The 13,011-nt window shown below is 72.4% G+C and overlaps 1 protein-coding gene across 4 annotated transcripts in view; it reads left to right on the plus strand.

Moving 5' to 3' along the window:
• The window catches only part of FLNC (filamin C), a 56,702-nt gene that overhangs the window by 28,914 nt on the left and 14,777 nt on the right, over positions 1-13,011 (plus strand). For all 4 annotated transcript variants that reach the window (XM_065402984.1, XM_065403011.1, XM_065402993.1 and 1 more), the window contains exons 17-27: positions 323-413; positions 647-816; positions 1,131-1,248; positions 1,944-2,206; positions 2,751-3,348; positions 4,133-4,306; positions 5,105-5,267; positions 5,901-6,061; positions 10,788-10,955; positions 11,361-11,484; positions 12,632-12,788. In XM_065402984.1, the coding sequence (XP_065259056.1) occupies positions 323-413; positions 647-816; positions 1,131-1,248; positions 1,944-2,206; positions 2,751-3,348; positions 4,133-4,306; positions 5,105-5,267; positions 5,901-6,061; positions 10,788-10,955; positions 11,361-11,484; positions 12,632-12,788 (2,187 nt within the window). The remainder of the gene's footprint in view (positions 1-322; positions 414-646; positions 817-1,130; positions 1,249-1,943; positions 2,207-2,750; positions 3,349-4,132; positions 4,307-5,104; positions 5,268-5,900; positions 6,062-10,787; positions 10,956-11,360; positions 11,485-12,631; positions 12,789-13,011) is intronic.

The following is a 13,011-nucleotide window of genomic DNA, read 5'->3' on the forward strand; positions in this document are numbered from 1 at the left end:
GGAGGAGGCCGGGGGGAGAGGGATGGGAGCCCTGGGGCCAGCACAGAGTCCATGCCCGGGGGGGTCTGTGCGGCCGGAGGGGCCTGGCCAGGGCATCTCTGGGACCCACGGCTGCGAATTCACGTCCCCACTGGTGGATCCAGCCCGTATGCCCAGCTGCCGCGTCCCACCCCAGAGGGGGGCAGCATGTTGGAGCCGGCGGGCGATTGCCGGGCAGGCGGGGGGCTCCAGGAGGAGAGGCGGGAGGATTTCCCCCTGCCTGGCCCCCCAACTCCGGGTTCCAGCCGGGCCCTCACCCCTCTCTCTCTCCTGTGTCCCCCAGGAAATCCCCACCAGCCCCTTCCGCATCAAGGTGGACCCGTCCCACGACGCCAGCAAGGTGAAGGCTGAGGGGCCAGGGCTCAGCAGAACAGGTGAGGGGGGCTCGGCGGGGGGCGCCGGGCTCAGGGGAGCGGGGTGGGGGCTTCGCGGGGGGCGCTGTGCTGGGGGGGCAGTGGGTGGGGGCTCGGCGGGGGGCGCCGTCCGGGGGGGAGGGGCAGGGGGCAGGGGCTCGGCGGGGGGCGCTGTGTGGCGGGTGGGTCCAGGGCGCCGGGGGAAGCTGGGCTTGCAGGACTCTGACCCAGCCCCTCGCTCCCCTTCCCGCCAGGAGTGGAGGTCGGCAAACCCACCCACTTCACCGTCTTCACCAAGGGCGCCGGCAAGGCCAAGCTGGACGTGCAGTTCGCTGGGGCAGCCAAGGGCCCGGCCGTGCGGGACTTCGAGATCATCGATAACCACGACTACTCCTACACCGTCAAGTACACTGCCGTGCAGCAGGTGGGGGGCCGGGACGCATGCCAGCCGGGCACCGCCCCCGTCCAGGGCTGGGCATCGCCCCCGTGCACCCGCGCCAGCCGGGCACCGCCCCCTTCCAGGGCTGGGCATCCCCCCCGCACACGCGCCAGCCGGGCACCGCCCTCTTCCAGGGCTGGGCATCCCCCCCGCACACGCGCCAGCCGGGCATCACCCCCCTTCAGGGTTGGGCATCTCCCCCCACGCACCCTCCCTGCACACTCACAGCCGGGCTTTGTGGCTCCCTGCTGGGCACCGCCCGCCGTCCTTTCCCTGACTCAGTTGCTCTCTCCGCGCAGGGCAATCTGGCCGTGACGGTGACGTACGGGGGGGACCCCGTGCCCAAGAGCCCCTTCACCGTCAGCGTGGCCCCTCCCCTGGACCTCAGCAAGGTCAAAGTGCAGGGACTGAACAACAGTGAGTGGGGGCAGGGGAGCGGGGGATGGGCTGGAGGGGCTGGAAAATGCCAGGGTGATGGTTGAACGGGGTGCGGGAGGAGTGGGCACAGATGGAGGGGGCACCGCGATGTGTGGCAGGCGAGTGGGCTGAGTGGCACAGTGGGGCGTGGTGGGCGAGGGGCTGGCACTGTGGGCATGGTGGGCAAGGAGGTGGCACCATAGGGCGAGGCAGTGGCATGGGGGGGTGCGGCGGGCGAGGGGGTGGCGCCGTGGGGCGTGGCAGGCGAGGGGGTGGCCCCGTGGGGCACACTGGGTGAGGGTGTGGCACAGTGGGGCGTGGCGGTGGGGCATGGGTGAGGGACTGGCACCATGGGGTGTGGCGGGCAAGGGGGTGGCACAGTTGGGGTGCAGCGGGCGAGGACTTGGCACCGTGGGGCAAGGCAGGGGCATGGTGGGGGGTGGCGGGTGAGGGCGTGCCACCATGGGGTGTGGCTGGGGCGTGGCGGGCGAGGATCTGGCACTGTGGGCATGGTGGGCGAGGCGGTGGGGTGTGGCGGGCGAGGGGCTGGCAGAGTGGGCGAGGGGGTGGCCCAGTTGGGGTTTGGCTGGCGAGGGCGTGGCACTGTGAGGCGAGGCAGGGGCAGGGTGGGGTGTGGCGGGTGAGGGGCTGGCACCGTGGCACGGCTCCGTTGGCCTGACGCTCTCGCCCTGCAGAGGTGGACGTGGGCCGGGACCAGGAGTTCGCGGTGAACACCCGCGGCGCTGGGGGGCAGGGCCAGGTGGACGTGAAGATCACCTCGCCCTCCCGCCGGCCCATCCCCTGCAAGGTGGAGACGGGCACCACCAACGACATCCACACCGTCAAGTACATGCCCCCCGAGGAGGGGCCCTACAAGGTGGATGTGGCCTACGACGGGCACCCCGTGCCGGGCAGCCCCTTCTCCGTCGAGGGGGTGATGCCTCCGGACCCGTCCAAGGTTAGCGGTGGGGGCTGCCTGCGGGCCGGGCACCATCTCCTGTCGCCCTGTGACCCCCAGGGGGGGGTTGCGAGCCACGGGTGGAGCTGCTCCACGCCCAGCCCCTCGGGGTCACCCCGGCTTCCCCGCCCACCGGGTCTGCTCTGGGGCAGGGGCGTGTTCACGGTGCCCCCCAGCTCCCCCTCCACTCCAGGGGGCTGTGCTCCCGGCTCTCACACGGTCCGGCGCATGGCAGTGAGGAATTGACCCCCGTGCTCTGGTGCCAGGCAGAGAGCGGGCATTGCAGGACACAGGAGGGCGCTGCCCGGCTAAGGAGATGCCAGGCAGTGTCCCAGGCTCAGGGGCCGGGGCGGAGAGCTGGGCCTGATGGGGTCCTTCCCAGCCTGCTCTCGGGGGCAGGATCCGGGATCACTTTGGGGGGCAAGGTCTGCCCCTGCCCAGCCAGGCTGGGGTACCCCCCGTACCATGCAGGGAGAGAAGACATTGCTGGCAGCTGCCCTGGAGCAGTTCCCGCCCAGCTGACGTGCACCCGCTCCCGTTTTAGGTGTGCGCCTACGGGCCGGGCCTGGAGGGCGGCTTCGTGGGCAAGCCGGCCCCCTTTGCCATCGACACCAAGGGCGCGGGCACTGGCGGGCTGGGCCTGACCGTGGAAGGCCCGTGCGAGGCCAAGATCGAGTGCCAGGACAACGGGGACGGGTCGTGCTCCGTGTCCTACCTGCCGACGGAGCCGGGCGAGTACTCCATCAACATCCTTTTCGCCGAGGCCCACATCCCCGGCTCGCCCTTCAAGGCCAACATCCAGCCGCTCTTCGACCCCAGCAAGGTGACGGCCAGCGGGCCGGGGCTGGAGCGCGGCACGGCGGGCGAGACCGCCACCTTCCTGGTGGACTGCTCCAAGGCGGGCGAGGCCGCGCTCACCATCGAGATCGTCTCCGAGGCAGGGGTCAAGGCCGAGGTGGTGATCCAGAACAACCGCGACGGCACCTACACCATCACCTACAGCCCCGCCTTCCCCGGCACCTACACCATCACCATCAAGTACGGTGGGCACGCCGTGCCCAAGTTCCCTGCCCGCGTCAACGTCCAGCCCGCCGTCGACACCAGTGCCATCAAGGTCTTCGGGCCCGGCGTGGAGCCGCGAGGTGAGGGCCCTGTCTGTCTGTCCCCAGTCACCCCCATTTACCTGTCTGTCTGTCCCCAGACACCCCATCTACCAGTCTGGCTGTCCCCAGTCACCCCCATTTACCTGTCTGTCTGTCCCCAGAACCCCCCATCTACCAGTCTAGCTGTCCCCAGACACCCCCTGTCTACCTGTTTGTCTGTCCCCAGACACCCCCTATCTACCAGTCTAGCTATCCCCTATCTAGCTGTCTGTCTAGCTATTCCCACACCCCCCCATCTATCTATCTATCTATCTATCTACCTATCTATCTATTTATCTATCTATCCCTGTACACCTCCTCTCTCTCTCTCTCTTTCTATCTCTCTATCCATCCCTGTATACACCTCTCTCTCTCTCTCTCTCTCTCTCTCTCTCTGTCTGCCCCACAAGCTCCTCTATCTGTCCCCACACACGCACACCTCTCCCCACTCTGTCCCCATACCCCCCTCCCGTATGTCCCCGTACCTGCCCTCCGGGTGTGGCCAGGCCAACCTGCTCCCTCCTGCAGGGGGCTGCCTGGGGTCCTTTCCCAGGCCCCATAGCCAGTGCAGCTCTGCTGGGCCCCCGGGGCGGGATGGGGGCCCCCGGGGCCCATTGCCAGGGAAGGGGGTTTCACCAAATGCCCTGGCGGGTGACACCTCGGCCAGGATGCTGGCAGCTGATTGGCACAGCCTGGGCTCCAGCGCTCCCATAGGCCGGTGCGGCTCTCTCTGGGGGGCAGCAGCGGCCCCGGGCTGGCACTCACCGCCCGCTTGCTCTGCCAGGCGTCCTGCGCGAGGTCACCACCGAGTTCACCGTGGACGCCCGCTCGCTCACCAAGACGGGCGGCAGCCACATCAAGGCGCGTGTCATTAACCCCTCTGGCGCGAAGACCGAAACCTACCTCACTGACAACGGCGACGGGACCTACCGTGTCCACTACACGGCCTACGAGGAGGGTAAGGAGCCCTGCCCGCCGACGGGCCCCCCACAGCTCCAGCTCTGGGCCAGGCGGGTGGTAGCCCTGCACTTTCAGACAGCACCATATAGGCCCAGGGTCAGGGTAATTATCCCCAGCGTAGAGGGGGAAACTGAGGCACACCTAGGGGTGCAGCGACCGGCCTCAGGTCCCGCTATGAATCCGTGTCAGAGCTGGGAAGGCTGGGACGCCGTGGCCGAGACGGGGAATGATTTATTGCTGGGACGTAGGGAGCAGGTGCCCTGGGCCGGGCAGGCGTTCTGGTGCCCCAGGCCCTGCCAGCTGCCCTGAGGCTGTGACTATTGTTAGAGCCGCCAGGCGAGCTCCGGCCTGGGCGGGGCCCCGGCTGCACCTGTCGCCTGGGAGCTGGGTCCACGGCCCGACCCTGGCGGGGGGCGGCTGTGGTGGATTTGGGGGTTCCTGAAGGAGGATTTCACTGGGGTGGGGGTGGGGCAGGTCCCAGCACAGCTGTGGGGGGGGGCGGCGGTGTCCCTGGGGCCTCTATACCCCATGGGGATGCCTGGGCTGGAGGGGAAGGACCCCATGTCAAACCGGGCCAGGTTTCTCGTGATGGGGAGCGGAGACCAGGGCCCCCCCACCTCCAAAATCCCAGTGGGGTGTGGGGGGACAGCACCCCTTGGGGACAGAGGGCTGTTATGGCTCCGTGCCCCCCAGTTGGTATTGCAGGGGGGCTTCCTGACCCCTGTATGGAGCTGGGGGGGATGGGGCGGGGGCAGGAGCAGCTCCTGATCCCTCCCCGTCCTGTCTGGCGCACCAGGCCTGCACCGGGTGGAGGTGACGTATGACGAGGTGCCAGTCCCCAAGAGCCCGTTCCGCGTGGCCGTCGCCGAGGGCTGCGAGCCCGGCCGTGTGCGCGCCTACGGCCCCGGCCTGGAGGGGGGGCTGGTGAACAAGTCCAACCGCTTCACCGTGGAGACCAGGTACCGCCCCCCTGGTCCCGCCGGGGAGAGGGGAGACCAGGGAGCTGCCGCGGTCACGGCCCAGGCCAGGGGTGGGGGATGGCTCCCCGGGTCCCGTTCCCACACCGCTCCCTGCCCCGTGAGGTGGGCAGCTCCTGTGGTGTGAAAGCCCCCAGAGGGGACGGGCATGGCCCTGCGGGAAGGAAGACCCTGTCCTGGCACTGCTGGCCGGCGGGTCCGGCTGGGGACTCTGGGTAACAGCATAGGGCCAGGACAGATGCTTACTAAATGGTTACTAAATGGTTCCGCCCCGATCGGCCTGTGGAACTCCCTGCCACAAGAAGCCAAGAGCTGAGCAGGATTCTAGCAAGCCCGTGCCATGCCTGGGACTAATGGGCCCCTCCCGGCTCAGAGCAGCCACACCGGAGATAACTGAGGGCTGGCAGCGGGGAGGGGGCTCCCCAGGGCAGCTCACCCCCTATGCCGCCTTTGGCATCAGCTGCTCCTGGCCAGAGCCCCACTTCAGCCCCCTGACCTAGGAGCTCTGCACTGGGGGACCAGGCCCCAGATCCCCTCCCCCCACCCTCCCATGGCCGAGCTGGATTTCCCGGGTGGTTGGCGGGGGCTCTGACCGGCCCCGGGCTCTCCTGGCAGGGGCGCTGGCACCGGCGGGCTGGGCCTGGCCATCGAGGGGCCCTCGGAGGCCAAGATGTCCTGCAAGGACAACAAGGACGGCAGCTGCAGCGTGGAGTACATCCCCTTCACGGCCGGCGACTACGACGTCAACATCACCTTCGGGGGGCGCCCCATCCCAGGTAGGGGCTGCGGCCAGGCTGGGGTCACTGAGTCCCCGGGCGATGCTCCCTACGAAGCCAGGCAGGACTCTGGGGAGCCTCCTCTCTCGGAGCAGACTGGCTCCAGGGCAAGAAGCTCACACAGCTTCCACCTTCCTGGGTCTGACCTCGGAGCATTCAGCATCCCCTGCCCCTCCGTGCGCTTCCCGCAGCGAGTCCGCCCAGAGGGACTTTTTTTTATTATTATTATTATATATATAGATATACCTATCTCATAGAGCTGGAAGGGAACTCGAAAGGTCATTGAGTCCAGTCCCCTGCCTTCATAGCAGGACCAAGTACTGCCCCTGATAGATTTTTGCCCCAGATCCCTAAATGGCCCCCTCAAGGATTGAACTCACAACCCTGGGTTTAGCAGGCCAATGCTCAAACCACTGAACTATCCCTCCATCTTGGGGGGAGGGGAGCCCAGAGCCAGGGCTCTGGTCCTCTCCCTGAGCCCCAAGCGAGCCGAGACTGACTCGTTTCCAGCTGCCTGGCCCCTGCCCTGCCCGTTGCTCCTCCTCCGGCCTTTGTCTCGCTTCCCGGGCCAAGAGTCACCTGGTCGCATCCCCCTCCTGGGTCTCAGGTTCCGAAGGGGCGGCCATAGCATCCCTGCAGGCAGCTGCAGCAACCCCCACAAAGGTCACCCACGCTTATTCCCACCACCTAGACACTGGTGCAGTACACAGGGAAACTGAGGCACACACCGCATTCATGCAAAACAGTAAGACTCACATAGGCTCACATACAACATAACAAGGGAAAATCCCCACTTCGTCACAGTCACAGCCAGGTCGGGCCGGGGGACAGAGGGATAGGGTCACTGGGTGGGGGAGCTGGGGTTGCAGCTGGGCTGAGGGGCTGGGGCCTCGTCCATGTGCGCCTCAGGCCGGAGTGCAGCAGGGTGGCTTGGCAGGAGCTGGCCAGGGGTGTGTCTGGATGGGCTGGGTGCGGCGCAGGAGCTGGTGGGGGGCACCGGGCTGGCTGGGCCCCAGGCTCTGGTCCGGGGCGGGGGGCACCGGGCTGGCTGGGCCCCTGGCTCTGGTCCGGGGCGGGGGGCACCGGGCTGGCTGGGCCCCAGGCACTGGTCCGGGGCGGGGGGCACCGGGCTGGCTGGGCCCCAGGCACTGGTCCGGGGCGGGGGGCACCGGGCTGGCTGGGCCCCAGGCTCTGGTCCGGGGCGGGGGGCACCGGGCTGGCTGGGCCCCAGGCTCTGGTCCGGGGCGGGGGGCACCGGGCTGGCTGGGCCCCAGGCACTGGTCCGGGGCGGGGGGCACCGGGCTGGCTGGGCCCCAGGCACTGGTCCGGGGCGGGGGGCACCGGGCTGGCTGGGCCCCAGGCTCTGGACCGGGGCGGGGGGCACCGGGCTGGCTGGGCCCCAGGCTCTGGTCCGGGGCTGGGGGCACCGGGCTGGCTGGGCCCCAGGCACTGGTCCGGGGCGGGGGGCACCGGGCTGGCTGGGCCCCAGGCACTGGTCCGGGGCGGGGGGCACCGGCTGGCTGGGCCCCAGGCTCTGGACCGGGGCGGGGGGCTGGCTGGGCCCCAGGCTCTGGTCCGGGGCGGGGGGGCACCGGGCTGGCTGGGCCCCTGGCTCTGGACCGGGGCGGGGGGCACCGGGCTGGCTGGGCCCCGGCTCTGGTCCGGGGCGGGGGGCACCGGGCTGGCCGGGCCCCAGGCTCTGGTCCAGGGCGGGGGGCACCGGGCTGGCTGGGCCCCAGGCACTGGTCCGGGGCGGGGGGCACCGGGCTGGCTGGGCCCCAGGCTCTGGTCCGGGGCGGGGGCACCGGGCTGGCTGGGCCCCAGGCTCTGGACCGGGGCGGGGGGCTGGCTGGGCCCCAGGCTCTGGTCCGGGGCGGGGGGGCACCGGGCTGGCTGGGCCCCTGGCTCTGGTCCGGGGCGGGGGCACCGGGCTGGCTGGGCCCCGGCTCTGGTCCGGGGCGGGGGGCACCGGGCTGGCTGGGCCCCAGGCACTGGTCCGGGGCGGGGGGCACCGGGCTGGCTGGGCCCCAGGCTCTGGACCGGGGCGGGGGGCACCGGGCTGGCTGGGCCCCAGGCACTGGTCCGGGGCGGGGGGCACCGGGCTGGCTGGGCCCCTGGCTCTGGTCCGGGGCGGGGGGCACCGGCTGGCTGGGCCCCAGGCTCTGGTCCGGGGCGGGGGGGCACCGGGCTGGCTGGGCCCCAGGCTCTGGTCCGGGGCGGGGGGCACCGGGCTGGCTGGGCCCCAGGCTCTGGTCCGGGGCGGGGGGCACCGGGCTGGCTGGGCCCCAGGCTCTGGACCGGGGCGGGGGGCACCGGGCTGGCTGGGCCCCAGGCACTGGTCCGGGGCGGGGGGCACCGGGCTGGCTGGGCCCCAGGCTCTGGACCGGGGCGGGGGGCACCGGCTGGCTGGGCCCCAGGCTCTGGTCCGGGGCGGGGGGCACCGGCTGGCTGGGCCCCAGGCTCTGGACCGGGGCGGGGGGCTGGCTGGGCCCCAGGCTCTGGTCCGGGGCGGGGGGGGCACCGGGCTGGCTGGGCCCCAGGCTCTGGTCCGGGGCGGGGGGCACCGGGCTGGCTGGGCCCCAGGCTCTGGTCCGGGGCGGGGGGCACCGGGCTGGCTGGGCCCCAGGCTCTGGACCGGGGCGGGGGGCACCGGGCTGGCTGGGCCCCAGGCACTGGTCCGGGGCGGGGGCACCGGGCTGGCTGGGCCCCAGGCTCTGGACCGGGGCGGGGGGCACCGGCTGGCTGGGCCCCAGGCTCTGGACCGGGGCGGGGGGCTGGCTGGGCCCCAGGCTCTGGACCGGGGCGGGGGGCACCGGGCTGGCTGGGCCCCAGGCACTGGTCCGGGGCGGGGGGCACCGGGCTGGCTGGGCCCCAGGCACTGGTCCGGGGCGGGGGCACCGGGCTGGCTGGGCCCCAGGCTCTGGACCGGGGCGGGGGGCACCGGCTGGCTGGGCCCCAGGCTCTGGACCGGGGCGGGGGGCTGGCTGGGCCCCAGGCTCTGGACCGGGGCGGGGGGCACCGGGCTGGCTGGGCCCCAGGCTCTGGTCCGGGGCGGGGGGCACCGGCTGGCTGGGCCCCAGGCTCTGGACCGGGGCGGGGGGCTGGCTGGGCCCCAGGCTCTGGTCCGGGGCGGGGGGGCACCGGGCTGGCTGGGCCCCTGGCTCTGGTCCGGGGCGGGGGCACCGGGCTGGCTGGGCCCCGGCTCTGGACCGGGGCGGGGGGCACCGGGCTGGCTGGGCCCCAGGCACTGGTCCGGGGCGGGGGGCACTGGGCTGGCTGGGCCCCAGGCTCTGGACCGGGGCGGGGGGCACCGGGCTGGCTGGGCCCCAGGCACTGGTCCGGGGCGGGGGGCACCGGGCTGGCTGGGCCCCAGGCTCTGGTCCGGGGCGGGGGGCACCGGGCTGGCTGGGCCCCAGGCACTGGTCCGGGGCGGGGGGCACCGGGCTGGCTGGGCCCCTGGCTCTGGTCCGGGGCGGGGGGCACCGGCTGGCTGGGCCCCAGGCTCTGGACCGGGGCGGGGGGCTCCGGGCTGGCTGGGCCCCAGGCTCTGGTCCGGGGCGGGGGGCACCGGGCTGGCTGGGCCCCAGGCTCTGGTCCGGGGCGGGGGCACCGGGCTGGCTGGGCCCCAGGCTCTGGTCCGGGGCGGGGGGCACCGGGCTGGCTGGGCCCCAGGCTCTGGACCGGGGCGGGGGGCACCGGGCTGGCTGGGCCCCAGGCTCTGGACCGGGGCGGGGGGCACCGGGCTGGCTGGGCCCCAGGCTCTGGACCGGGGCGGGGGCACCGGGCTGGCTGGGCCCCAGGCTCTGGACCGGGGCGGGGGGCACCGGGCTGGCTGGGCCCCAGGCTCTGGACCGGGGCGGGGGGCACCGGGCTGGCTGGGCCCGTGGCTCTGGACCGGGGCGGGGGGCACCGGCTGGCCGGGCCCCAGGCTCTGGACCGGGGCGGGGGGCACCGGGCTGGCCGGGCCCCAGGCTCTGGTCCGGGGCGGGGGGCACCGGGCTGGCCGGGCCCCAGGCTCTGGTCCGGGGCGGGGGGCACCGGGCTGGCTGGGCCCCAGGCTCTGGACCGGGGCGGGGGGCACCGGGCTGGCTGGGCCCCAGGCTCTGGTCCGGGGCGGGGGGCACCGGGCTGGCTGGGCCCCAGGCTCTGGTCCGGGGCGGGGGGCACCGGGCTGGCTGGGCCCGTGGCTCTGGTCCAGGGCGGGGGCACCGGCTGGCTGGGCCCCAGGCTCTGGTCCAGGGCGGGGGGCACCGGGCTGGCTGGGCCCCAGGCTCTGGTCCGGGGCGGGGGGCACCGGGCTGGCTGGGCCCCTGGCTCTGGTCCGGGGCGGGGGGGGCACCGGGCTGGCTGGGCCCCGGCTCTGGTCCGGGGCGGGGGGCACCGGGCTGGCTGGGCCCCAGGCTCTGGTCCGGGGCGGGGGGCACCGGGCTGGCTGGGCCCCTGGCTCTGGACCGGGGCGGGGGGCACCGGGCTGGCTGGGCCCCAGGCTCTGGACCGGGGCGGCGGGGGCACCGGGCTGGCTGGGCCCCGGCTCTGGTCTGGGGCGGAAGGTTCTGTGCTGGTTGCTGTGGTGGTTCCTGGCCGGGCTGGCAGCCCCTGGGGTGTGGGGTTCGTTCCCGATCCGGGGTGACGTCCCCCTGAAGTTACTGCAGGCCAGGCTCCCTGCCCCTCTCTGGGGGCTGGAGTCCAGCTGCCCCCCGGTTGGTAACCGCCCCTCCCCCAACAGGGAGCCCCTTCCGAGTGCCCGTGAAGGACGTGGTGGATCCCAGCAAGGTGAAGTGCTCGGGCCCCGGGCTGGGGGCTGGCGTCCGGGCCCGCGTCCCCCAGACCTTCACTGTCGACTGCAGCAAGGCCGGGCTGGCGCCCCTGGAGGTGACGGTCCTCGGGCCCTCAGGTACCCGGAGCAGAGCCCTGGGCTGTCCCCACCACGGCTGGGCAGTGCCAGGCCGGGCATGCCAGGGCTGGGCGCAGGATGGGAATGGGGCATCAAACCCCCTGGGGATGGCTCGTAGAGGGATGGGATTCTCATGGGGTGGGGGATGGGGTGGCTCTTAGGGGGTGGGGGATGGGATGGCTCGTAGGGGGTGGGGTTGGGGATGGGATGGCTCATAGGGGTGGGGGATGGCATGGCTCGTAGGGCTGGTGTGAGGGGATGGGATGGCTCATGGGGAGAGGGGGCTTGGGGCAGCCCCTCCTACCCAGAGGTCGCCTCCCCATGCCCCCCTGCGGCGGTACCCATGGGGGGGGGCTCCCCTGGCGCCCACACTGAGCCCTCCGGGCCGTGCCCCCTCTGCCACAGGCCTGGCCGAGCCGGTGGACGTGCGGGACAACGGGGATGGCACCCACAAGGTGAACTACACCCCGGCCAGCGACGGGCCCTACACCGTGGCCGTGAAGTACGCCGACCAGGAGGTGCCGCGCAGGTGAGCCGGGCAGGGGGGCTAGTGTGGTGTGAGGGGGCTTAATGTGGGGGGGCACAAGGCCGAAGTACAATGGCCGCTGGAGCCTGGGGCCTGGCTGGCCGGATGCAGGGGGCTGGGGCAGGCTCCGGAGAAGGTCAGATTGAATCCTAACCGGCCCGGAGTCCCAGGCTCGGGGCTCTGACCCCGCTGGGATCGGAGCCAGGCAGGACTCTGGTGCCGGGTCTCCCCACAGGGCCACTCTCCGCAGGGCAAGGAGCCTCCTCGGCTTCAGCGCTTCCTGGGTCTGACCTCGGAGCATTCAGCCCCCCGCTCACCCCCTGAGCTCCCCGCAGTGAGTCCACCGGGCTGGGACGCCTGGGGCAGCCTCCCCTGCCCCCACAGGGGCCCTGCACCCCCACTCCGCAGCCAGCACTGACTCCCAGCCAGCCTCGGACACAGGAGGTTTATATCCGTTGCCAGGACACAGAGTATCGGCCATTCTCTGTGTCCAGGCAGCCAGTCGGCATCACACCTGCCCTCTAGGGGTCTCTGCACCAATCACACACCCTTATCCCACCACCTAGATACTCCAGTAACACATGGGGAAACTGAGGCACACAGTCTTCAGAGAAAACATTAAGAACATTCCCACTTTGTCACATTAACAGCCCAGCCAGGCAGCCCCCCAGCCCAGTTGTGCCCGTCCCTCAACCTGCCCCTCCTGCTGGGTGCTCCCGGGGGCAGACGTATGAGAGAGCCGTGCCCCGGCCAGTCCTGGCTCGACACTCGCTGAGGGCTCCGTGTAGACCTGGCCCTCCCCCGCCCCGGCAGCAGCGGCCTCCGGCTCGGGCTGGGACGTCGCCCCTGGCTAAGGGCTGCCAGCTGGGCTGCTAGAACCAGCCCCCCGGGACCTGGGGGCCTGGCACCTCCCTGGGCAGGCCAGCGGAGGTGGGTGAGGGGCCCCTCCAGACCCAGAGGCCCAGCCCGGTGGGCGGTGGGCTCCCGGTACCAGCGCGGCAGCAGGGCCCAGATCCTGCCCGCGCACCTGGGGCTCGGGGCAGGGCCATCGAGTGCCAGTGCATGGAGCAGGTCCGGGCTTGGGGGGTGGGTTCCCCCTCGGATCGGTGCTGGCCCGGCCCAGCTCTGACTCTGGCCTGTCCACTTCCAGCCCGTTTAAGATCAAGGCGCTGCCAGCTCACGATGCCAGCAAGGTGCGGGCCAGCGGGCCGGGCCTCAGTGCCGCGGGCATCCCCGCCAGCCTGCCCGTGGAGTTCACCATTGACGCGCGCGACGCTGGCGAGGGGCTACTCACCGTGCAGATCCTGGTGAGTGCTGCCACGGCTCTGGGGTGGGGCCCAAGGCTCTGATGGGGAGTACCAGGTTGGGGAGGTCACAGCTTTGATGGGGGAATGCTGGGCTGGGGGGCCCATGGCTCTGATTGGGGGGATGCCGGGCTGGGGGGCCCATGGTTGTGATTGGGGGATGCCGGGCTGGGGGGCTCATGGCTCTGTTGGGGGGGGTACCGGGCTGGGGGGGGGTCATGGCAGT

Source organism: Emys orbicularis, chromosome 1 (assembly GCF_028017835.1).
Source record: "Emys orbicularis isolate rEmyOrb1 chromosome 1, rEmyOrb1.hap1, whole genome shotgun sequence".
In the NCBI taxonomy this organism is placed as follows: Eukaryota; Metazoa; Chordata; order Testudines; family Emydidae; genus Emys; species Emys orbicularis.